Here is a 23,949-nt window from a genome sequence, read left to right as displayed (position 1 = left end):
GGCCCAGCTGGCTCTAACAGTCATGGTAACACTATTCCATTGCATCATCCTCGTTGTCGATGGCTGCGAGCTTCAGATGAGAAATGTCTGATATGCTGGTGTCATTTGAGGACAGTACCGTAGAATTGTCAGCCATATTGAGTGAACCCGTGAGTTGTTCCAGTCAAATTGCCATGTCTGAGGGGTTTGTCCCTTTTAGTCATTCTATTTATATGGTCAGTACAACCCCGGAAGAACGGTTGTTGAAGTCGTTGTTCTTCTCCACACCGTTTGGTCTTCGGTTCAGGATTAAAATAGTCCATTGTAGGAGATGCTGTATGTATGGTCGTATTTAGATCATTTTCTGTAAACAATTACATGAAGATATACTATTGTGGACCAGAATCTGGGAAATTAATGACAAAATTGTTCTCAATCTGAGACTGAATGGTCCATTTCATGACCAGAGGTGTCCATTTCATGGCCAGAGGTGTCCATTTCATGACCAGAGGTGTCCATTTCATGGCCAGAGGTGTCCATTTCATGGCCAGAGGTGTCCATTTCATGCCCAGAGGTGTCTATTTCATGGCCAGAGGTGTCCATTTCATGACCAGAGGTGTCCATTTCATGACCAGAGGTGTCCATTTCATGACCAGAGGTGTCCATTTCATGACCAGAGGTGTCTATTTCATGACCAGAGGTGTCCATTTCATGGCCAGAGGTGTCCATTTCATGACCAGAGGTGTCCATTTCATGGCCAGAGGTGTCTATTTCATGACCAGAGGTGTCCATTTCATGACCAGAGGTGTCTATTTCATGGCCAGAGGTGTCTATTTCATGGCCAGAGGTGTCTATTTCATGACCAGAGGTGTCCATTTCATGACCAGAGGTGTCCATTTCACCTTTGAGGTTATTAAAAAGATGAGTCTAATTTGATGACCCCATCGACCATGACTGGAGCTGGGAGTTTAGCACCAGACCAGTCTGTCAACCAGACCAGTCTGTCAACCAGTCAGTCTGTCAACCAGACCAGTCTGTCAACCAGACCCGTCTGTCAACCAGACCAGTCTGTCAACCAGTCAGTCTGTCAACCAGACCCGTCTGTCAACCAGACCAGTCTGTCAACCAGTCAGTCTGTCAACCAGACCATTCTGTCAACCAATCAGTCTGTCAACCAGTCAGTCTGTCAACCAGACCAGTCTGTCAACCAGTCAGTCTGTCAACCAGACCAGTCTGTCAACCAGACCAGTCTGTCAACCAGACCCGTCTGTCAACCAGACCCGTCTGTCAACCAGACCCGTCTGTCAACCAGACCAGTCTGTCAACCAGACCCGTCTGTCTCAGATTAAGTGGCTGGTTTATAGATTAAAGAGTAGTAAAGCAGCTGTCAGTGAACGGGAGACTCCAAGTGGAATCCACGTAAAGCAGCTGTCAGTGAACGGGAGACTCCAAGTGGAATCCACGTAAAGCAGCTGTCAGTGAACGGGAGACTCCAAGTGGAATCCACGTAAAGCAGCTGTCAGTGAACGGAAGACTCCAAGTGGAATCCACGTAAAGCAGCTGTCAGTGAACGGGAGACTCCAAGTGGAATCCACGTAAAGCAGCTGTCAGTGAACGGAAGACTCCAAGTGGAATCCACGTAAAGCAGCTGTCAGTGAACGGAAGACTCCAAGTGGAATCCACGTAAAGCAGCTGTCAGTGAACGGGAGACTCCAAGTGGAATCCACGTAAAGCAGCTGTCAGTGAACGGGAGACTCCAAGTGGAATCCACGTAAAGCAGCTGTCAGTGAACGGAAGACTCCAAGTGGAATCCACGTAAAGCAGCTGTCAGTGAATGGGAGACTCCAAGTGGAATCCACGTAAAGCAGCTGTCAGTGAACGGGAGACTCCAAGTGGAATCCACGTAAAGCAGCTGTCAGTGAACGGAAGACTCCAAGTGGAATCCACGTAAAGCAGCTGTCAGTGAACGGGAGACTCCAAGTGGAATCCACGTAAAGCAGCTGTCAGTGAACGGAAGACTCCAAGTGGAATCCACGTAAAGCAGCTGTCAGTGAACGGGAGACTCCAAGTGGAATCCACGTAAAGCAGCTGTCAGTGAACGGAAGACTCCAAGTGGAATCCACGTAAAGCAGCTGTCAGTGAACGGAAGACTCCAAGTGGAATCCACGTAAAGCAGCTGTCAGTGAACGGGAGACTCCAAGTGGAATCCACGTGCTCCTCGAAGTGCTGCACCCTCACACACATCCCACACCAGGTGCATAGTATAGGTGGATGGTTCCTCACAGCTCCTCGTCTGCTTCTCTGAATGAAGGTCATGGAACCCATTCTCTCTCTCGACACTGAGGTCAACATACCCCGCAATCTTCCTCTTCCTCCAATGTATTCCTCCTCCTATTTAACCATTTAATTTCACATATATTTATACAGATTATTCTTTGTTAACAAGATCAAATCTGGTGATTCTCATCAAGACCTGTTCAAGATTCCAAGAGTGTGTGCCAATGGCACACCTGCTGTCCCTCAGCCTCCTTCATCTGGCTCCAGTGTGACTGCTGCTCCTCTCCAGTGCTGTTGAGCCCCAGGGACAGCCAGCCCACCTTCTCCCTGGCCTTCATGCTGCTCCTTCGGCTGTACACCGACACCACCAGGGAAACCTCGGAGAGCTGGAAGAGGGCCACCTGGAAGACAACAGAGATGGGGTGGGTTGTTTCTCTCCGTCTCTATATACCTTCTCTGTCTCACTCTCTCTGTCTCTTTCTTTCTGTCTATCTCTATGTCTCTCTCTGTCTCTCTCTCACCTGAAAGACAAAGGTCTCCTTGTAGGTGGGGTTGGGCTGACCGCGGCACACCGACGTCTTGCACTTGGACATCTCCTTGCCCTTGGAGTCCAGCATAGTCAGCTTCACATAGGTGTCTGTGGACGTAGGGAGGGAGGGAGTGAGAGGAGGGGGAGGCTGCCATCTAGTGAACATTAATGAACATAACAGTGAAGAACGGCCTGTGGATAGTGTCATTTTCAATCCCAGAAATGTTTCAGGTTCTCTTTCACAATATGCCAACATTATCGGAGAGGAGCAGACACAGAGTCTCTGGTATAGATAGAACAGGTGTATAAATTGAGAGCAGAGGACTCACCTCTCATGATATAAAGTTGTCCCCCTATTAGCTGTTTTATACAACAAAACAGACCGTCTGGGACACAACACACAGAGGGCCAGGAAGGAACGAGGAGAGAAGAGGAAAACAGAGGGAAGGAAAGAGAGTTTAGAGAGGATAAAAGGAAAGACAGTTTACAGAGGATAAAACACTGTGAAAGTAAGTAAATAAGAGGCAAGAATATAGAGGTTATTCCACCATCATGAATAAAACATGTTATTCAAATCTATGGATTTTAATGCAATAGCTACCCTACTCAATAACATGATCAACTATGTCTTATAGCAGAAGAGAGCAATGCCTTCCATTCCTGTCTCATGTACAGACCTGGGATCAAATAGCACTTGTTTCTTTCGAATACTTAAGCTGCACTTGATTGAGTTTGCCTGGCACAATGGAACCAATGCAGTACTACTTCAACCCAGGGATGCTATAGCTACCCTGATACTATAGCTACCCTGCTGCTATAGCTACCCTGCTGCTATAGCTACCCTGCTACTATAGCTACCCTGCTGCTATAGCTACCCTACTACTGTAGCTACCCTACTACTGTAGCTACCCTACTACTGTAGCTACCCTACTACTGTAGCTACCCTGATACTATAGCTACCCTACTACTGTAGCTACCCTACTACTATAGCTACCCTGCTACTATAGCTACCCTACTACTATAGCTACCCTGCTACTATAGCTACCCTACTACTATAGCTACCCTACTACTGTAGCTACCCTACTACTGTAGCTACCCTGATACTATAGCTACCCTACTACTGTAGCTACCCTGATACTATAGCTACCCTACTACTATAGCTACCCTGATACTATAGCTACCCTACTACTATAGCTACCCTGATACTATAGCTACCCTACTACTGTAGCTACCCTACTACTATAGCTACCCTGATACTATAGCTACCCTGCTACTATAGCTACCTTACTACTATAGCTACCCTGATACTGTAGCTACCCAACTACTATAGCTACCCTGATACTATAGCTACCCTACTACTATAGCTACCCTGATACTATAGCTACCCTACTACTGTAGCTACCCTGATACTATAGCTACCCTACTACTATAGCTACCCTACTACTATAGCTACCTTACTACTATAGCTACCCTGATACTATAGCTACCCTACTACTGTAGCTACCTTACTACTATAGCTACCCTGATACTGTAGCTACCCTACTACTATAGCTACCCTGATACTATAGCTACCCTACTACTATAGCTACCCTGATACTATAGCTACCCTACTACTGTAGCTACCCTGATACTATAGCTACCCTACTACTATAGCTACCCTACTACTATAGCTACCCTACTACTTCTACATACCATTATTAAAGATACAACAGAAGAGAGCCCATCCATATGTGATGTCATCCATATGTGATGTCATCCATATGTTATGTCATCCATATGTGATGTCATCCATATGTGATGTCATCCATATGTGATGTCCACTCACTGGGAGGTTTGTCTGAGGCTGTGTTGTTGAACTGTCTGCCCTGGATGACCTCTGCAGAGAGCCTGCCAGTGGTGGAGTTATAGATTAGGCCCAGCAGGATCTCTGGTGTGGAGTCCCATGTAGAGCGGTAGGACAAAGCTGCCACGCTGCGAGACACACTCACCAACGATCCACAGCCCTGTATAGGGAGACAGGAGAGGACAGCTAACACCACATACAGAGCTACAGAGAGGCCTTGGTATGAGAGTGGCCTTGGTGGGAATCAGTACAATGCAACTGGATGGCTTGGATTGTTTGAGACTATGCTTTGCCTAAGGGTCAGTCTACGAGATACTGTACCATTATAGTGCATGCATTTTAAACGATAGCTTCTACTGGTCATTTATCTTCGTTCATATCATACAAATCAGACTTCTATGGCGAGAAATTGCACAAACAGACTCCTCCCACACACACACACGCCCCTCTCCAACCCCCAGCCCTATCTCCCCAGCTGCTCACCGTTAGTGCTGTGCCAGGCTCCAGTGTAACGGGCAGCGCCATCTTGCCCTGCAGGTTGAGTTTGGTCAAGTAGAACACCTTCTCTCCCAGCACCTTCTCCTTCTTCATCCTCCTAACGCTGTAGAGACGGAACCTGACGGCGTGGTCCGCCAACGCCCCCTGCTCCACCCGGGTGAAGCGGAAGGTCTCTGTGAACATGGGACACGGCCCCCTCTGCACCCCCGTCTTGGCCCGTTGCTTCTTAGTGGGCAGCAGCACCAGGTGCACCTACATTTATATTTGCAGATAACATTTGACTTAAAACATACATGTGTCCTGTGTGGGGTTGCAAAATTCCAGGAACGTTCAATAAATTCCTGGTTTTCCAGAATCTTGGTTGGAGGATTCCGGATTCCCTGCTTAATCCCTGCAGATTCCCTGCAGATTCCCTGCTTAATCCCTGCAGATTCCCTGCTTAATCCCTGCAGATTCCCTGCAGATTCCCTGCTTAATCCCTGCAGATTCCCTGCTTAATCCCTGCAGATTCCCTGCAGATTCCCTGCTTAATCCCTGCAGATTCCCTGCTTAATCCCTGCAGATTCCCTGCTTATTCCCTGCAGATTCCCTGCTTAATCCCTGCAGATTCCCTGCTTAATCCCTGCAGATTCCCTGCTTAATCCCTGCAGATTCCCTGCTTATTCCCTGCAGATTCCCTGCAGATTCCCTGCTTAATCCCTGCAGATTCCCTGCTTATTCCCTGCAGATTCCCTGCTTAATCCCTGCAGATTCCCTGCAGATTCCCTGCTTAATCCCTGCAGATTCCCTGCTTAATCCCTGCAGATTCCCTGCTTATTCCCTGCAGATTCCCTGCTTAATCCCTACAGATTCCCTGCTTAATCCCTGCAGATTCCCTGCTTATTCCCTGCAGATTCCCTGCTTAATCCCTGCAGATTCCCTGCTTAATCCCTGCAGATTCCCTGCTTAATCCCTGCAGATTCCCTGCTTAATCCCTGCAGATTCCCTGCTTATTCCCTGCAGATTCCCTGCTTAATCCCTGCAGATTCCCTGCAGATTCCCTGCTTATTCCCTGCAGATTCCCTGCTTAATCCCTGCAGATTCCCTGCTTATTCCCTGCAGATTCCCTGCTTAATCCCTGCAGATTCCCTGCTTAATCCCTGCAGATTCCCTGCTTATTCCCTGCAGATTCCCTGTTTATTCCCTGCTTATTCCCTGCAGATTCCCTGCTGATTTCCTGCTGATTCTCTGCTGATTTCCTGCTGATTCCCTGCTTAATCCCTGCAGATTCCCTGCTTATTCCCTGCAGATTCCCTGCTGATTTCCTGCTGATTCTCTGCTGATTTCCTGCTGATTCCCTGCTGATTCTCTGCTGATTCTCTGCTGATTCCCTGCTGATTCTCTGCTGATTTCCTGCTGATTCCCTGCTGATTCTCTGCTGATTTCCTGCTGATTCCCTGCTGATTCTCTGCTGATTTCCTGCTGATTCCCTGCTGATTCTCTGCTGATTTCCTGCTGATTCCCTGCTGATTCTCTGCTGATTTCCTGCTGATTCTCTGCTGATTTCCTGCTGATTCCCTGCTGATTCTCTGCTGATTCTCTGCTGATTCTCTGCTGATTTCCTGCTGATTCTCTGCTGATTCCCTGCTGATTCTCTGCTGATTCCCTGCTGATTTCCTGCTGATTCCAGGAATCCTCCAACTGGGATTTCGGGAAACCAGGGAATTTATTGAAAGTTCCTGTACTTTTGCGATCCTGTGGCTCAGTCGGTAGATCATAGCACTGGCAACTTCAGCATCGTTGGTTTGATTCCCGCTGGGGCCACCCATATGAAATGCACGCATGAGTTTAAGTCGATATGGATAAGAGTGTCTGCTAAATGGCATGTAGTATTTTTTATTATAGTTATAATGCTTTCGAACTTGCTATATGCATGAATGAGCCTTCATAATGTATTATAATAAGGGTTATAATATATTATGCCTCTTTTTTGTATAATTTCAAAATCATTTTAACTGAAGCTGAAGCTCTTATCCAGGGTGACTCAGTACAACAAGGTAGGTACTAAGGTAGGTACTACCACATGAAATAATCACTGCAAGTCAAACGTTCTTCAAAATAACCACCATCTGCACAAATTCAGTGCTAGTAAGGAAATACATTTAAGGGTGAGTGCAAGACAGACAAGTACAACGGTAAAGTGTTAGTTTGTTTATCCCCCACCTGCCACGCAATGTTCCCTGTCTGTTTGAGTGCGGGGATGTCGGTTGCTGCGGTGACAGTGACGGCAAGGCGTTGCTCGCCCGAGTCGTACTCGAAGGCCACGTCCAGCGTGCCATACTTGGCCAGCGGCTCGGGCTCATAGCCTACGTGAAGATGGGAGGTTGAACCATCCTTGGGTTGTGAAATAAAGAGAAAGAGAGGAAGACGATAGAGGGGAGGAAAATATGCATTGAAATTCATGAATCTGTTGGATTCAGTCCTCATCTGTGACATCACAGAGTGAGGTTAGATATAGGCCCTTAGAGCAGGACACAACACTGGGTGAAGGGGAGACGGGAGGGTGAACCATCCTGTGGGGGAGAGGCGGTAAAAGAGACAGAGACAGAGAGACAGAGAGACAGAGAGACAGAGAGACAGAGAGAGAGAGAGAGAGAGAGAGAGAGAGAGAGAGAGAGAGAAAGAAAGAAAGAAAGAAAGGATGGTAAGATGGATTTGAATGAATCTGTCAGTCAGTCTTCATCTGTGACATCACACAGTGAGGGGGGGGGGGGGTCATGAAGCAGGACATGACACTGAGTGAGTGAGGGGTAAGAGACTGATGGTAGGCCTATCATAGCCAAACAGAGTACTAGCCAATAGGCTTATGTTGGTTGCATTTGCTAGATATCCGTTATGCAACTGAGCGTGTCCGGCTAGCGTGACACATTTCCCTATGGGACATGCTAACAGTTCCCCATCTGGCATACGAGCGTCTATGTCCTAGCTCACCTCTGGTCCCAGGACGGCAGTGCTGTCACTAGGTACATCCTCATCATAGCCCTTGTTGAGGTAACTCTCAGTGTCCGGGTCAACGCTGGCCTCACTGGAGCGCTGTGTACCATTAACGTCTGGGGACGACTCCCCCAGACCCCCCGCCCCAGAACGCGAGCGAGACACCCGGACCGGACTATTCTCGTCCTGATACGGGGGTGGCTGGAGCTCGTTGAGGGGAGAGCCTCGTCTCATCCGCTGGATGCTGTTGGCTGTGTAAGACAGTTATGGATATGTTTGATAGGTCTCTTGGGAAATGTTTCAAAGATGTATGTGTGTTCTGCCAATCAGACATAGCATGCGTGTGACTGTCTGCCTGTGTGTGTGTGTCTTTCTATGTAAGTTGTCACTTCTGTGAGTTTCTCACCTTGTCCGGCGGAGGCCTCATTGCTGTGGTCGCTGGTGTGTTTGTGTCGGTTGTCCCAGACTGAGGCTCTGTGCTGGGCTGAGGGTTCAGAGTGTCCTCCTGGTCTGTCCTCTTCACTGTCCTCCTCAGAGCCACGCTCTGGGCAGCTCTGCTCTGGATAGGTGCAAACCGATACACACACACACACACACACACAAGATCGTAGTACTTCATCACAATCAGCCCAGCATAAGACACAACTCCACTCTCAGAGCCAGTATTCACAAGAGCAGGAGTGCTGATCTAGGATCAGTTTGGCCTTTGATTTCATAATGAATCAGATAAATATGGACAGGGTGGGGATCATAGACCAGAACTGCTATTCTGAGATGCTATGTGGATATTGGCCCTGATCATAGAGGATGTGGTTTTAACTTTTCAAGCCCCTATTCCATCTCCCTGTTCTATCTATTTAATGGTCTCCAGATAGAGGACGTATTAGATATAAAACTGATAAAATCGTACACTACAGTTGATCTTAGCCGAACATCATAGAAGAGAATGATCATATTTCTAACTGGTAAACTCTCTCCCTGTATCCATGATGCCACATCTACAACAATCATTGAGAGAAATAGGTAAAACCGTGAGAACTAAAACACGTGAACATGACAGCCACAGACAGATGTATTTTGATCCATCCCATGACTGTTAAAAACTTAATTTGTTTAGAACCCTAAACACTGAGTAACAGTTAGGTCACAGGTCACAGGCCACAGCCATGAAGAGTAGAGGTGAAGAAGAGGGGGAATGTGGTAGAAGAGAGCAGGTAGGAAGCAGCACACCCTCTCACCTTTATCCTCTTTATTCGTCTTCTTGCTCTCTTTCTTCCCTTTCACTTTCTCTTTCTTCTTGTCACTCTTTTTCTTATTTTTCTCAGAAGCGGGAGACATAGCAGGTTCAGTCTCTCCATCTCCCTCGGGACTCATCTCATTCCCTTCCTCCTCTTCAGCTTTCCCTTTGTTTTTCTTTCGGGATGCTCTCGACTCTTCCTCAGGGCAAAGAGATTGTGGTGGATCACTATGGTCGTCACTCTGGTGGACCCCATTGGATTTGTCCTCTTTCTGGCCCTCTTTGTTCTGACTAGCAGTGTGGGACTCTTTTGGCAATGAGCTGGTTTCTTTATCTTCAGGCTCTTCCTCAATGGTCTCTTGATGGCTATTTTTCTTCTCTTCCTCCTGTTTCAGCCTCTCCTCCTTCTTCTTGTCTTTCTCTGCCTTTCTCTTCTCCTTCTCCTCTTTCTTCGTCTTTTCCTCCTCCTTCCTTTTCTCCTCCTTTTCCTTGTCCTCTGCAGAACTCTCCCCTGGTTTTACCACTCGCCAGCCTCCATCTTTCCACACCCATTCCAATTGGGCTGGAACATAGTCCTCTGCTGTCACGTCACTCGATTGGTTATTCTTCGAGTCATTGGATTGGCTGAGATTGGAGCTGTAGTCTGCCAAGCTTGAGCAGGCCTCAGAAGCCTGCCTCTTGATTTTGCTCCTGAATGAGTCTGCTATCCCTTCCTGGGCCTTTCCTTCCTTGCTGTCCTGGGCCCCCTCTGTCACTTCTGCAGCCTCCTCCTCCTCCGTCTGCACCTTCTTGATGACCTGGTCGCTGAGCTCGGTCAGCTGGTCACTGACGCTGTAGGTGGCATCACTGACAGCACTGGCTAGGTCGTCCACTCTGCTGCTGACTGAATCCAAGATGGAGGAGATGTTTACAGATGGTAGGTTCTGCCCAAAGCTCTTGAAGAACGCCATGTTGGGTGGACTTGCTGATGGCTGTGGTGGCTGTCCTTCTCCACACTGTCTGGTGGGTTCTAGATTATCTTATCATCTCATCACAGGCTCTGGCTGGGACATTTAGTTCATTAGAGTGTGTGGGCCAGGTATTACTGTCTGAAATCCATGACTTACACTTTATACATGTATGAGGAGGACAATTTGTGGATAATGTCTATGCATGACCTTCTCATCCACAAGCATGTATCGTAACAGTGGTTGTTTGTCAGACAATCAGATATGGATTTATTTGTATTATTTTGGGACAATCCCCAGAACCCACATTAAGCCTAAACCTGAATCAATAAATTTGCTTTTCATTCCAGAACTAGGCTTTATCTGTGTCCAGGAAACTAGCCTAGGACCATAGAACAATAAACAAACTGCTTACAGACTTTGAGTGTTGTACCACTTGATGTGTTTACCTTGCTGGTTGGGCCTATAGTCGTCGAGGCATGGCAGCTCGCTGGCACTCTCCACTGACAGCTTGTTGCTGACGTAAAGAAAAAATAGAGCCATCACGGCCACGAAGGCCGCAATGGAGGATAGGACTCCTAGCAGCTCTGGAGACACTGAGGACAGGAGAGGAGAGAATAAAAGACAGACATATATAGAGACAGAAGAAGACAAAAACAGAGACCAGGGAAGGAGACTGTGTGAGTATGCTGAGTAGAGAAACCTGATGGCTTCACCTGTATAGTATAGTAGAAACATGCTAACTTCACCAGTATAGTACAGTAGTAACATGATAACTTCACCAGTATAGTACAGTAGAAACATGATAACTTCACCAGTATAGTATAGTAGAAACATGATAACTTCACCAGTATAGTATAGTAGAAACATGATAACTTCACCAGTATAGTATAGTAGAAACATGATAACTGCACCAGTATAGTATAGTAGAAACATGATAACTTCACCAGTATAGTACACCAGTACAGTACAGTTAGCTTCACCATTACAGTACAGTACAGTTAGCTTCACCAGTACAGTTGATAGCTTCACCATTACAGTACAGTTAGCTTCACCAGTACAGTACAGTTAGCTTCACCAGTACAGTTAGCTTCACCATTACAGTACAGTACAGTTAGCTTCACCAGAACACTTAGCTTCATCATTAAAGTAGAGTACAGTTAGCTTCACCAGTACAGTGCAGTTAGCTTCACCATTACAGTACAGTACAGTTAGCTTCACCAGTACAGTTAGCTTCACCATTACAGTACAGTACAGTACAGTTAGCTTCATCATTACAGTACAGTACAGTTAGCTTCACCATTACAGTACAGTACAGTTAGCTTCACCATTACAGTACAGTACAGTTAGCGTCACCTTTGCAGTACAGTTAGCTTCACCATTACAGTACAGTACAGTTAGCTTCACCAGAACACTTAGCTTCACCATTACAGTACAGTACAGTTAGCTTCACCAGTACAGTACAGTGCAGTTAGCTTCACCATTACAGTACAGTACAGTTAGCTTCACCATTACAGTACAGGCTGTTGCGCAGCAACTCACTGCCTTCCTGAAGACAAACAATGTATACGAAATGCTTCAGTCTGGTTTTAGATCCCATCATAGCACTGAGACGGCACTTGTGAAGGTGGTAAATTACATTTTAATGGCATCGGACCGAGGCTCTGCTACTGTCCTCGTGCTCCTAGACCTTAGTGCTGCTTTTGATACCATCGATCACCACATTCTTTTGGAGAGATTGGAAACCCAAATTGGTCTACACGGACAAGTTCTGGCCTGGTTTAGATCTTATCTGTCGGAAAGATATCAGTTTGTCTCTGTGAATGGTTTGTCCTCTGACAAATCAACTGTAAATTTCGGTGTTCCTCAAGGTTCCGTTTTAGGACCACTATTGTTTTCACTATATATTTTACCTCTTGGGGATGTTATTCGAAAACACAATGTTAACTTTCACTGCTATGCGGATGACACACACACACAGCTGTACATTTCAATGAAACATGGTGAAGCCCCAAAATTGCCCTTGCTAGAAGCATGTGTTTCAGACATAAGGAAGTGGATGGCTGCAAACTTTCTACTTTTAAACTCGGACAAAACAGAGATGCTTGTTCTAGGTCCCAAGAAACAAAGAGATCTTCTGTTGAATCTGACAATTAATCTTAATGGTTGTACAGTCGTCTCAAATAAAACTGTGAAGGACCTCGGCGTTACTCTGGACCCTGATCTCTCTTTTGAAGAACATATCAAGACCATTTCAAGGACGGCTTTTTTCCATCTACGTAACATTGCAAAAATCAGAAACTTTCTGTCCAAAAATGATGCAGAAAAATTAATCCATGCTTTTGTCACTTCTAGGTTAGACTACTGCAATGCTCTACTTTCCGGCTACCCGGATAGAGCACTAAATAAACTTCAGTTAGTGCTAAATACGGCTGCTAGAATCCTGACTAGAACCAAAAATGTTTATCATATTACTCCAGTGCTAGCCTCTCTACACTGGCTTCCTGTCAAAGCAAGGGCTGATTTCAAGGTTTTACTGCTAACTTACAAAGCATTACATGGGCTTGCTCCTACCTATCTCTCTGATTTGGTCCTGCCGTACATACCTACACGTACGCTACGGTCACAAGACGCAGGCCTCCTAATTGTCCCTAGAATTTCTAAGCAAACAGCTGGAGGCAGGGCTTTCTCCTATAGAGCTCCATTTTTATGGAACGGTCTGCCTACCAGAGACGCAAACTCGGTCTCAACCTTTAAGTCTTTACTGAAGACTCATCTCTTCAGTGGGTCATATGATTGAGTGTACTCTGGCCCAGGAGTGGGAAGGTGAACGGAAAGGCTCTGGAGCAACGAACCGCCCTTGCTGTCTCTGCCTGTCCAGTTCCCCTCTTTCTACTGGGATTCTCTGACTCTAACCCTATTACAGGGGCTGAGTCACTGGCTTACTGGGGCTCTCTCATGCCGTCCCTGGAGGGGGTGCGTCACCTGAGTGGGTTGATTCACTGATGTGGTCATCCTGTCTGGGTTGGCACCCCCCCCCCCCCTTGGGTTGTGCCGTGGCGGAGGTCTTTGTGGGCTATACTCAGCCTTGTCTCAGGATGGTAAGTTGGTGGTTGAAGATATCCCTCTAGTGGTGTGGGGGCTGTGCTTTGGCAAAGTGGGTGGGGTTATATCCTTCCTGTTTGGCCCTGTCCGGGGGTGTCCTTGGATGGGGCCACAGTGTCTCCTGACCCCTCCTGTCTCAGCCTCCAGTATTTATGCTGCAGTAGTTTATGTGTCGGGGGGGCTAGGGTCAGTTTGTTATATCTGGAGTACTTCTCCTGTCCTATTCGGTGTCCTGTGTGAATCTAAGTGTGCGTTCTCTAATTCTCTCCTTCTTTCTTTCTCTCTCTCGGAGGACCTGAGCCCTAGGACCATGCCCCAGGACTACCTGACATGATGACTCCTTGCTGTCCCCAGTCCACCTGGCCGTGCTGCTGCTCCAGTTTCAACTGACCTGAGCCCTAGGACCATGCCCCAGGACTACCTGACATGATGACTCCTTGCTGTCCCCAGTCCACCTGACCGTGCTGCTGTTCCAGTTTCAACTGTTCTGCCTTATTATTATTCGACCATGCTGGTCATTTATGAACATTTGAACATCTTGGTCATGTTCTGTTATAATCTCCACCCGGCACAGCCAGAAGAGGACTGGCCACCCCACATAGCCTGGTTCCTCTCTAGGTTTCTTCCTAGGTTTTGGCCTTTCTAGGGAGTTTTTCCTAGCCACCGTGCTTCTACACCTGCATTGCTTGCTGTTTGGGGTTTTAGGCTGGGTTTCTGTACAGCACTTTGAGATATCAGCTGATGTACGAAGGGCTATATAAATCAATTTTGATTTGATTTGATTTGAATACAGTTAGCTTCACCATTAGAGTACAGTACAGTTAGCTTCACCATTGCAGTACAGTACAGTTAGCTTCACCATTAGAGTACAGTACAGTTAGCTTCACCATTAGAGTACAGTACAGTTAGCTTCACCATTACAGTACAGTACAGTTAGCTTCACCATTAGAGTACAGTACAGTTAGCTTCACCATTAGAGTACAGTACAGTTAGCTTCACCAGTACAGTACAGTTAGCTTCACCATTACAGTACAGTACAGTTAGCTTCACCATTACAGTACAGTACAATTAGCTTCACCATTACAGTACAGTTAGCTTCACCATTACAGTACAGTTAGCTTCACCAGTACAGTACAGTACAGTTAGCTAATAATGGACAATATACACTGAGTGTAAAAAAAATAAGAATAAGAACTTTCCTAATATTGAGTTGCAGCCCCTTTTGCCATTAGAACAGTCTTAATTTGTCAATTTGTCTCTACAAGGTCTCGAAAGCTTTCCACATGTTGACTCCAATGCTTCCCACAGTTGTGTAAAGTTGGCTGGATGTCCTTTGTGTGGTAGACCATTCTTGATTCACATGGAAAACTGTTGAGCCTGAAAAATCCAGCAGCGTTGCAGTTCTTGACACACTCAAACCGGTGCACCTGACACCTACTACCATACCCCGTTCAAAGGAACTTAAATATTTTCTTGTGCCCATTCACCCTTCTGAATGACAAACATACACAATTGTCTCAAGGCTTAAAAATCCTTCTTTAACCTGTCTCCTCACCTTCATCTACACTGATGGAAGTGGATTTAACCAGTGACATCAATAAGTCTTTGTCATTAAAAGAACAATTACTCCTTTTGTTTTGTACACTCAGTGTACAGGCCATTGAATAGCCACTGGTGGCTGTTGAATTACAAAAATAGAACAGAGCTGCCAGAGGAAAGAAAAGTTCAGAACATACTTCAAAAGTCTACATTAGAGGCTGAATTTTGATCTGATGTGCACATGCACTGCCACTGAGAACAATTCAGGAACACTGAGAACAATTCAGGAACTATGAAGGGTCATTGGTAGAGTATTGTGGGTGGACGATCATCAATATGAAAACTTCTATTGCCTGAGGAGTCAAGTCATTACAGCTCTCGTTCACACTACATCTCCAGAGAAAAGGCCCACCATTCAGCCAACCTCTTGCCCTCTTCCCCAGTGCTCCCGCACATTGGCTAACCGGGCTATCTTCATTGTGTCCCGTCACCCACCACCCCCAACCCCTCTTTACGCTACTGCTACTCTCTGTTCATCATATATGCATAGTCACTTTAACCATATCTACATGTACATACTATCTCAATCAGCCTGACTAACCGGTGTCTGTATGTAGCCTAGCTACTGTTATAGCCTCTCTACTGTATATAGCCTGTCTTTTTACTGTTGGTTTTATTTCTTTACCTACCTATTCACCTAATACCTTTTTTGCACTATTGGTTAAAGCCTGTAAGTAAGCATTTCACTGTAAGGTCTACACCTGTTGTATTCAGCGCACGTGACTAATAAACTTAGATTTGATTTGACTGAGTTTAAAAGGAACTACTTCTCATGGACTATCTATTCTTCTCACCATGGCAACAGGCAGACACCACTGAAGCCTGACAACTGACAAGAAATAGTGCCTTCTCCTGTATCCTCCTCTCCCAAACGAATAGACTGATAGTCAAAGCTCAGCGAAAAGAGTGAAAGATAGGGAGAGAGATAAGAGAACAAAAACCCACAGCTCACCTTCTCCATTTTAGCAGGTTTTCTTTTGTTTACATTGAGTATGTGTCTGAAGCCCCTACCGTCTAGCCTAAAGCGAAGTTTTCCATTCTGTCAAAACAGCAGTGTTGTTCCTCTTAGTAGTAATCTGGTTACCCAAGACAATTATTGAATCCTACACAAAGAAAATGCTAAAAAGTCCAAAAACATACAAATTGGTTATGATCCTAATATTGAGTCCAACATAAGCAAAAGCTGTTACAACACTTGGAGACCATGTGGTGATCTTTTGAGTTTGGTACAAAAATTCCTCGATTCTCAACAACACCTAACACAGTTACAGTACCTATCCTCTCTCACTGGCGACAATTCTGGTAATTGAGTCAAGTTAGGTCCTGAAGTGTCCCTGAAGTCCAAAAGCCAGGCATAACTGTACTGTATGTCCCTCTCCCTGTCCCTAACTGGAGTGTGGTGGTGTACTGCTGTGTACATGTCAACTGCCCCTAAATAATTCAAACACCTGCAGTAACAGGATGCCTCTCTCATTGACAGATGCTAGCTGAGCGTTAGCCACCCCATGCTAACTTGACCTGAGCCTGTGTTCACAAAGTCCAAGTGCTGATAGAGGAGCAATTTAGCCTTTTTAGATCTTAATGAAGGTGATTATATGAGCATGAGACCTGATCCTTTGAATATGTGCCCTGAGCCCCACGTTGTCCCACTCTGCACTCACTAAGGAGTACTGTAATAAAACAATGGAGACGATGGTCATGGAGGCTGGTGCTGGTCATGGAGGCTGGTGGTCATGGAGGCTGGTGGTCATGGAGGCTGCTGGTCATGGAGGCTGGTGGTGAGTGAAGTCATGGATACTGTGTGTGTGTGTGTGTGTGTGTGTGTGTGTGTGTGTGTGTGTGTGTAAGCGGGTGGTGGAGGTAAGTGTGTAGGGTTGCTTGGGCCAATCTATGTACAGTATGTCAACTGAAGTCCAGAGCCTCAGGGCTGCATCTGGTATCCAGGTAACAGCCACAATATATTTTAAAAAGCAGTTCACAAAATCAGTCATTAAAAGTGAAAGAACATTTGACATCCAACTAACGAAGTATATATGTTGACAGCCGAGTTACTCTGACAAATATGTACCAGGTTTGTCCACACTATTCTAATTCAAGGAGTCATGTGATTATCTGAGATTCTTTGATAGGACAATAAAACGACTGATTAGAAAGAAAAAAAATGTTTATTCTAATATTTCCTCTTTGCATAATTCATTGTTTGCATTCAGGCTATCTGAGCATGGTAGCAATGGCAACAATGTTTTGATACCCTTTTTCAGGACCCACTATCAGGGCGCCATTGTAAGTGTGTTTGAGGTTACCACAGGAAATGTAGAGTGCGCGTAGTGGAAACGTTGCTTACACATGGACCCCCACATACGAAAACAAAACCTCTGTGGTAAATAAATCATGAATACTGCTGCTTTCTCTAGATAAGAGCTTTAAAACTTGATATGCCACCCATAAATGATTCACAACCATATATGCAGTAGAATCTTCGAGAAGTTTGTAACTATAACTATTGAGTATCCCTCTACATATGTAAGATCTTAATTTGAGACAGTTCGCTGCGGCAGGAAAATAATCCTGTAGCAACAAGAAATGTGAATTATTACGTGGATTATAATGAACGTACATTTTTTGTAGGGGTTGATACATTTTTCATTACGAACAATAAAGGCAGACATTTTCAAGTGGATATTACAAACTTTAGAAGCCTTTTTAAACCTTGAATACACTACAAGTTTGCATTTCCTGCAGTGCAGAAACATTCTCAGCAACAAAAGAGTGATCAAATTAAGATCCTACATGCAGTGAATTCGGAAAGTATTCAAACCCCTTGACTTTTTCCACATTCTGTTATGTTACATCCCTTTTCTAAAATGCATTAAATTCATTTTCCCCTCATCAATCTACACTCAGTACCCCATAATCACATAGCTAAAACAGGTTTTTAGACATTTTTGCAAATGTATTATATTTTTTAAACAGAAAGACCTTATTTACATAAGTATTCAGACCCTTCACTATGAGACTCAAAATTGAGCTCAGGTGCATCCTGTTTCCATTGATCATCCTTGAGATGTTTCTACAACTAGGTTGGAGTCCACCTGTGGTACATTCAATTGATTGGACATGATTTGGAAAGGCACACACCTGTTTCGATAAGGTCCCACAGTTGAGAGTGAATGTCTGAGCAAAAACCAAGCCGTGAGGTCGAAGGAATTGTCCGTAGAGCGCCGAGACCGGATTGTGTTGAGGCACAGATCTGGGGAAGGGTACCAAAATAAATCTGCAGCATTGAAGGTCCCCAAGAACACAGTGGCCTCTATCATTTTTACATGGAAGAAGTTTGGAACAACCAAGACTCTTCCTAGAGCTAGCCACCCAGCCAAACTGAGCTATCAGGGGAGAAGAACCTGAGGGAGGTGACCAAGATTCCGATGGTCACTCTGACAGAGCTCCAGAGTTCCTCTGTGGAGATGGGAGAACCTTCCAGAAGGACAACCACCTGTGCAGCACTCCACCAACCAGGCCTTTATTGTAGAGTGGCCAGACAGAAGCCACTCCTCAGTAAGAGGCACATGACAGCCCGTTTGGAGTTTGCCAAAAGGCACCTTAAGGACTCTCACACCATGAGTAACAAGATTCTCTAGTCTGATGAAACCAAGATTGAACTTTTTGTCCTGAATGCCAAGTGTCACATCTGGAGGAAACCTTCACCATTCCTACGGTGAAGCATGGTGGTGGCAGCATCATCCTGTGGGATGTTTTTCAGCGGCAGGGACTGGGAGACTAGTCAGGATTTAGGGAAACAGAGAACAGAGAAAAGTGCAGAGAGATCCTTGATGAAAACCTGCTCCAGAGCACTCAGGTCTCCAGACTGGTCTGAAGGTTCACCTTCCAACAGGACAACGGCCCTAAGCACACAGTCAAGACAACGCAGGAGTGGCTTTGAGACAAGTCTCTGAATGTCCTTGAGTGGCCCAGCCAGAGCCTGGACTTGAACCTGATCGAACATCTCTGGAGAGACCTGAAAATCGTTGTGCAACGACGCTCCCCATCCAACCTGACAGAGCTTGAGAAGATCTGCAGAGAAGAATGGCAGAAACTCCCCAAATACAGGTGTGCCAAGCTTGTAGAGTCATACCCAAGAAGGCTTGAGGCTGTAATCGCTGCCAAAGGTACATCAACAAAGTACTGAGTAAATGGTCTGGATACTTATGTATATGGGATATACATTTGCAAACGTTAATAAAACCCTGTTTTTACTTTGACATTGTGGGGTATTGTGTGTGGATTGATGAGGGGAAAAAACGATTTAATACATTTTAGAATAAGGCTGTAACGTAACAAAATGTGGAAAAAGTAAAGGGGTCTGAATACTTTCTGAATGCACTGTATGTGTACTCCAAAGATCCAAATGAGCATGTTTGATAGCTACTGCTTTGATGGAGCCATCTCTCTATTTTTAAGGGGGATACAAGTACAGTCAAGCAGACAGACACAGATACATAGAGTACAATGGAGTACAGACAGAGCGATAGAAAGACAGACAAGACAGATATGTAGACAGAAAGGACGCCCCCCTGATCTTACCTCTTCTGGCACAGATGAGCTCATGCACGCCACAGCTCCTCCCTCCACCACCTAGGGGTTAAAGGGATAGGAGCGTCAGGGGTGAGGGGTTAAGATATTGCTCTGCGTCTCAAGGGTGCCACATGTCGGTCCCTATGATGGTTCCTCCACAGCCTCTCCCATAGAGGTAAACCAAGGCTATTAGAGGCAGGTGACACACTAATTAACTCCAACCAACTAATCTCATGGAGTTATCAAGTGTTTAATTACATGTAATATCTCTGAGGAATCCTAACTGAATAGGGTTTTAGAATGGAACAACTGTGTCTGTCCTTAAAACTGTTTCATTTATAGTATACAGAGTACATGGAAGGGATAAACGCAGACATTCAGCACATTACCTTGGAAATAATGGACAAAGCAGCGGACGAGCAAAATATTTTATTTGTACTGCTCTAATTACATTAGTAACCAGTTTATAATAGTAATAAGGCAGCTCAAGGGTTTGTGGTATATGGCCAATATACCATGGCTAAGGGCTGTATCCAGGCATTCTGCGTTGGGTCCTGCATAGGAACAGCCCTTAGCCGTGGTATATTGGCCATATACCACACCCTCTACTGCCTTATTGCTTAAATAGATCAGTGTTCTTAACCCTGTATTCAAACCTTTTCAAACTCATAAGACAATAAAGACACACAGGCACGAATACACACACACACACACACACACACACATATGGGCAGATGCTTACACAAACAGAAACAGACACACACACACACACACTTGGCACTATGCTATGTAGGACTTAATGTTCTGAGTGGCTACAGAGAGTGTACTATAGCTCTTAGTCTTACTGTAGTTCTTGACTTTTCACCCTCATATTACACTACTGAGTGTGTACTATACTCCCTATGGAGGGTGAGTTTACAGACACAGGAAATAAAAAGACATCCCTGAGGTCAATAAGGCAACAAGTGCAGTCAGAGCAACCTGACTCCTGACCTTTCACAAAAATCAACCTATTTACTCAGTCTTAGCCAGCTTGATTAAAGCTCTACTTTCCCATCGACATTTTTGCAGAGTAAAAATAAACGGAGGTTGCTCTAATAGTGCAACACAGGCTCTAATAGTGCGTCACAGGCTCTAATAGTGCAACACAGGCTCTAATAGTGCAACACAGGCTCTAATAGTGCGTCACAGGCTCTAATAGTGCAACACAGGCTCTAATAGTGCAACACAGGCTCTAATAGTGCATCACAGGCTCGAATAGTGCAACACAGGCTCTAATAGTGCAACACAGGCTCTAATAGTGCAACACATGCTCTAATAGTGCATCACAGGCTCTAATAGGGCAACACAGGCTCTAATAGTGCAACACAGGCTCTAATAGTGCGTCACAGGCTCTAATAGTGCAACACAGGCTCTAATAGTGCAACACAGGCTCTAATAGTGCAACACAGGCTCTAATAGTGCAACACAGGCTCTAATAGTGCAACACAGGCTCAAATAGTGTAACACAGGCTCTAATAGTGCAACACAGGCTCTAATAGTGCAACACAGGCTCTAATAGTGCAACACAGGCTCAAATAGTGCAACACAGGCTCAAATAGTGTAACACAGGCTCTAATAGTGCAACACAGGCTCTAATAGTGCAACACAGGCTCCTGCTTAAAAATGTATGATGTTTTTACTTTGACAGTATATGACCCGTAGTCTACTCTTTCTATCTCTTTTCTTCTATGTTTTATATCAACCATACAGCAAACAAGTCGGGTAAAAACAAAAAGCATCGTAAAATAGGCAGCTTTTTTATCCTCTGCAACAGCTGTAGCCTACAGAAAATGCTTCCTATTTGCCCTCAATGAAACGTTGTGTTGTGAGCCGAAGCCTGCCCCATAAAAAATGCTCCCTATTTGCGCTTAATGAAATGGTGTGTTGTGAGCCGAAGCCTGCCCCATAAACAATGGATATAGGCTACACAAAAGCTATAAGTAATTGATAAACATCTGTCTTTACACCGGTGACCAGTAAAGTATAGATTTGCATTGGCTAAAGACCAACACATTCACCAGCTGACTGTGACTCTTTCCTCTCTTCTCTCTCACATCATTGCATTTGCCAGGTGTGACGGCAACACTTCCAGTGCTGAGACAGGATAGCAACCAAATAACGTGCGAGAACACGTGACCAAGTAGCCTATATATGTGTATGATACACAATTGCGCAGAAGCAGCCATGCAGCCTTGAATGTAGGCATTGTAGGAGTTTACCTTTGACAGCATTTATCTGGCTTCAACAGTAGTAAAGTTCACATTCCATTATCCTATAATAAACTCGAACACTTACTAGGCTATGCTATCCTGTTTCTAACGAACCATTTATGAGGACTCGCACACGTCCATGCGTGAGACTCTGTCAAGACAACGTGATGACCGAGTCACATTTATTTTGGATCATCGTTGTCCACTTCAGGACCACTTCGCGTGGTACAGTAAAGTGTCACGCGGCGCATCCCACAACATCTTTGCCGCTACTCTTCAGCATCTCTGCAGGCTATGTAGGCTACAGCACAAGCTGACGAGACACCGCAATGTGCATGTATATCATTGCTAGACATCTATCTGGCTGAATAAATGGTACTGTCACTAAGCATTCTAGCTCTGTCCCATGCAAGTTATATGAGTACAGCAGGTCACCTGTGCCGGCTACTTACCATCAACCGCCATTATGTTCTGTTCCAGATTGAACCAAAGCGAGGGGGTGAAAACTGGGGAGAGGTTATTCTTGTGTTTGAAGGAGGGGGGCATTGTTTGATAGCCTGATCCAAGACCATCCTGACCGCTGCGCCCTAGTTGCGTTTAGCGAAGCCGAAAGTAAACTCGCGAGATCAGGCTGATTTGTATGAGCACCGCACACTGACTTTAGCCTACCTGTGCAATGAAAAATTGTAGGTTATTTGCAATAGCTACTTATCTTTATAATTGCATGTTTAGAAAGTATGATGGATTATGTATAAAAATATGATAGTGCAACATAAAATTATTTATATTTGTGTATCACATAGCCTATGTTATGTATTGCTGCATACAGTTATATAAAGTTATACTATTGTAATATTAAAAGTTTCATAAATTAAATGAAAATTGTGTAGTTATCAACAGGCATATTGGTCAGTTGTTCCATTCAACTTTTTTTCCCCAATGATGTATTACTGTGTAATTATTGGTAAAAACACCCAGATAAAATTAAATGCAACGATATGGCGGGTTGGCCGATATGCAAAAAGTAGCCAGGTAATGTGATTAAAACTAATTATTATGTACATTGTGGTGTTTTTCCTTTTTTTCGAATGAGCATCATGGGTAAAAAGACACGCCCGTCGAAACCTCTCAAACGTTTCCGCAAACCAGCCTGTGGCCGCTTGTTCTGATCTTCTACATTCGGAATCACTGTTACGGAACTATCAGACGTTGAACTTTTCGATCCCAGGACAAATATGAGTGAAATCAAACCTACCGATCCAGCAGCCACTAACGCTGGAGAGGAAAAGGACTGGGCCGCAGCAAAAGCCTTTTTTGACAGTTTAAAAACAAGGAAACCTAGACCCGTAAGTGATACATAAACCGTTCTTATTTGCCTGTGCAGATAAAATAAGTGTCTACACGGGTCTATAGTATACTATTAGCTAATCTCTTGTATCGTAATTTTTTCTTTACTATTCTTGTTTTCCAAATAGCCCAAACCCCAATATGCCGTTACTATCGCCGTCTCTTCTCGCACCCTGTTCAACATGGTTGCGGAGCGGAAGATCTATGAGGAAGAGGGGGTCGAGAAGTATGTGACGTTTCAACAGGAGCACGAGAATCAGCCGCTCATGCCAGGTGTGGCGTTCCCTCTCGTGAAGGTAAATTAGAGGGATTGGATTAACATAGCTAAGGGTATGGCCTACCTGCATGGCTGTGCGTGGGAGAGTCAGAGGGTAGGGTTGCAATTGCATGTGGATTCCTTAGTGGAGGTGATGCCAATGGCTTTAGGCCTAGATACAATTTGTGTAATGCATCTGTAACGGATGTGAAACGGCTAGCTTAGTTAGCGTGGGCGCTAAATAGCGTTTCAATCAGTGACGTCACTTGCTCTGAGACCTTGAAGTAGTAGTTCCCCTTGCTCTGCAAGGGCCGCGGCTTTTGTGGCGCGATGGGTAACGATGCTTCGAGGGTGACTGTTGATGTGTGCAGAAGGTCCCTGGTTCGCGCCCGGGTATGGGCGAGGGGACGGTCTTAAATGTGTACTGTTACATTGATGCTGTTGACCCGGATTACTGGTTGCTGCGGAAAAAGGAGGAAGGTCAAAAGGGGGGTGAGTGTAACGGATGTGAAACGGCTAGCTTAGTTAGCGTGGG

At 45.2% G+C, this 23,949-nt stretch overlaps 2 protein-coding genes across 4 annotated transcripts in view; one reads left to right on the top strand and one right to left on the bottom strand.

Annotated features, from left to right (window-relative positions):
- Positions 1-1,892: 1,892 nt before the first annotated feature.
- On the bottom strand, positions 1,893-23,368 carry LOC110522546 (synaptotagmin-14). Of its 2 annotated transcripts, XM_021600998.3 has the most exons (12): positions 22,264-23,368; positions 19,569-19,619; positions 10,733-10,879; positions 9,338-10,379; positions 8,506-8,658; positions 8,097-8,350; positions 7,329-7,499; positions 5,112-5,378; positions 4,611-4,788; positions 3,115-3,171; positions 2,778-2,893; positions 1,893-2,657 (listed from the first exon to the last, which is right to left on the bottom strand). In XM_021600998.3, the coding sequence occupies exons 4-12, from the start codon at positions 10,284-10,286 to the stop codon at positions 2,457-2,459; spliced, it is 2,346 nt and encodes a 781-aa protein (XP_021456673.3). In that variant the 5' UTR covers positions 10,287-10,379; positions 10,733-10,879; positions 19,569-19,619; positions 22,264-23,368; the 3' UTR covers positions 1,893-2,456. The 2 variants fall into 2 exon arrangements, with proteins under 2 accessions (XP_021456673.3, XP_021456674.1); XM_021600999.3 differs by lacking the exon at positions 9,338-10,379 and having other exon boundaries at positions 22,264-22,941.
- The window catches only part of LOC110522548 (cytosolic 5'-nucleotidase 1A), a 29,616-nt gene continuing 28,599 nt past the window's right edge, over positions 22,933-23,949 (top strand). The window contains exons 1-2 of one of the 2 annotated variants that reach the window (XM_090233183.1): positions 22,933-23,157; positions 23,287-23,454. In XM_090233183.1, the coding sequence (XP_090089309.1) occupies positions 23,047-23,157; positions 23,287-23,454 (279 nt within the window). In that variant the 5' untranslated portion in view covers positions 22,933-23,046. The remainder of the gene's footprint in view (positions 23,158-23,286; positions 23,455-23,949) is intronic. The other variant, XM_021601002.3, reaches the window with a different exon arrangement.

The sequence above is a fragment of the Oncorhynchus mykiss genome, chromosome 4, assembly GCF_057628025.1.
Source record: "Oncorhynchus mykiss isolate SJ-2025 chromosome 4, ASM5762802v1, whole genome shotgun sequence".
NCBI classification, from domain to species: domain Eukaryota; kingdom Metazoa; phylum Chordata; class Actinopteri; order Salmoniformes; family Salmonidae; genus Oncorhynchus; species Oncorhynchus mykiss.
This window is presented reverse-complemented; position numbering and strand designations above follow the sequence as displayed.

Excerpts from the sequence above, each read along its gene's own strand:
- LOC110522546 (XM_021600998.3), bottom strand. The coding sequence starts at position 10,286 with ATGGCGTTCTTCAAGAGCTTTGGGCAGAACCTACCATCTGTAAACATC. Across the intron at positions 5,379-7,328 it reads CAGGGAACATTGCGTGGCAG|GTGCACCTGGTGCTGCTGCC; the intron begins GTGGGGGATAAA and ends ATATAAATGTAG. Across the intron at positions 2,894-3,114 it reads ACAACTTTATATCATGAGAG|ACACCTATGTGAAGCTGACT; the intron begins GTGAGTCCTCTG and ends CTACGTCCACAG.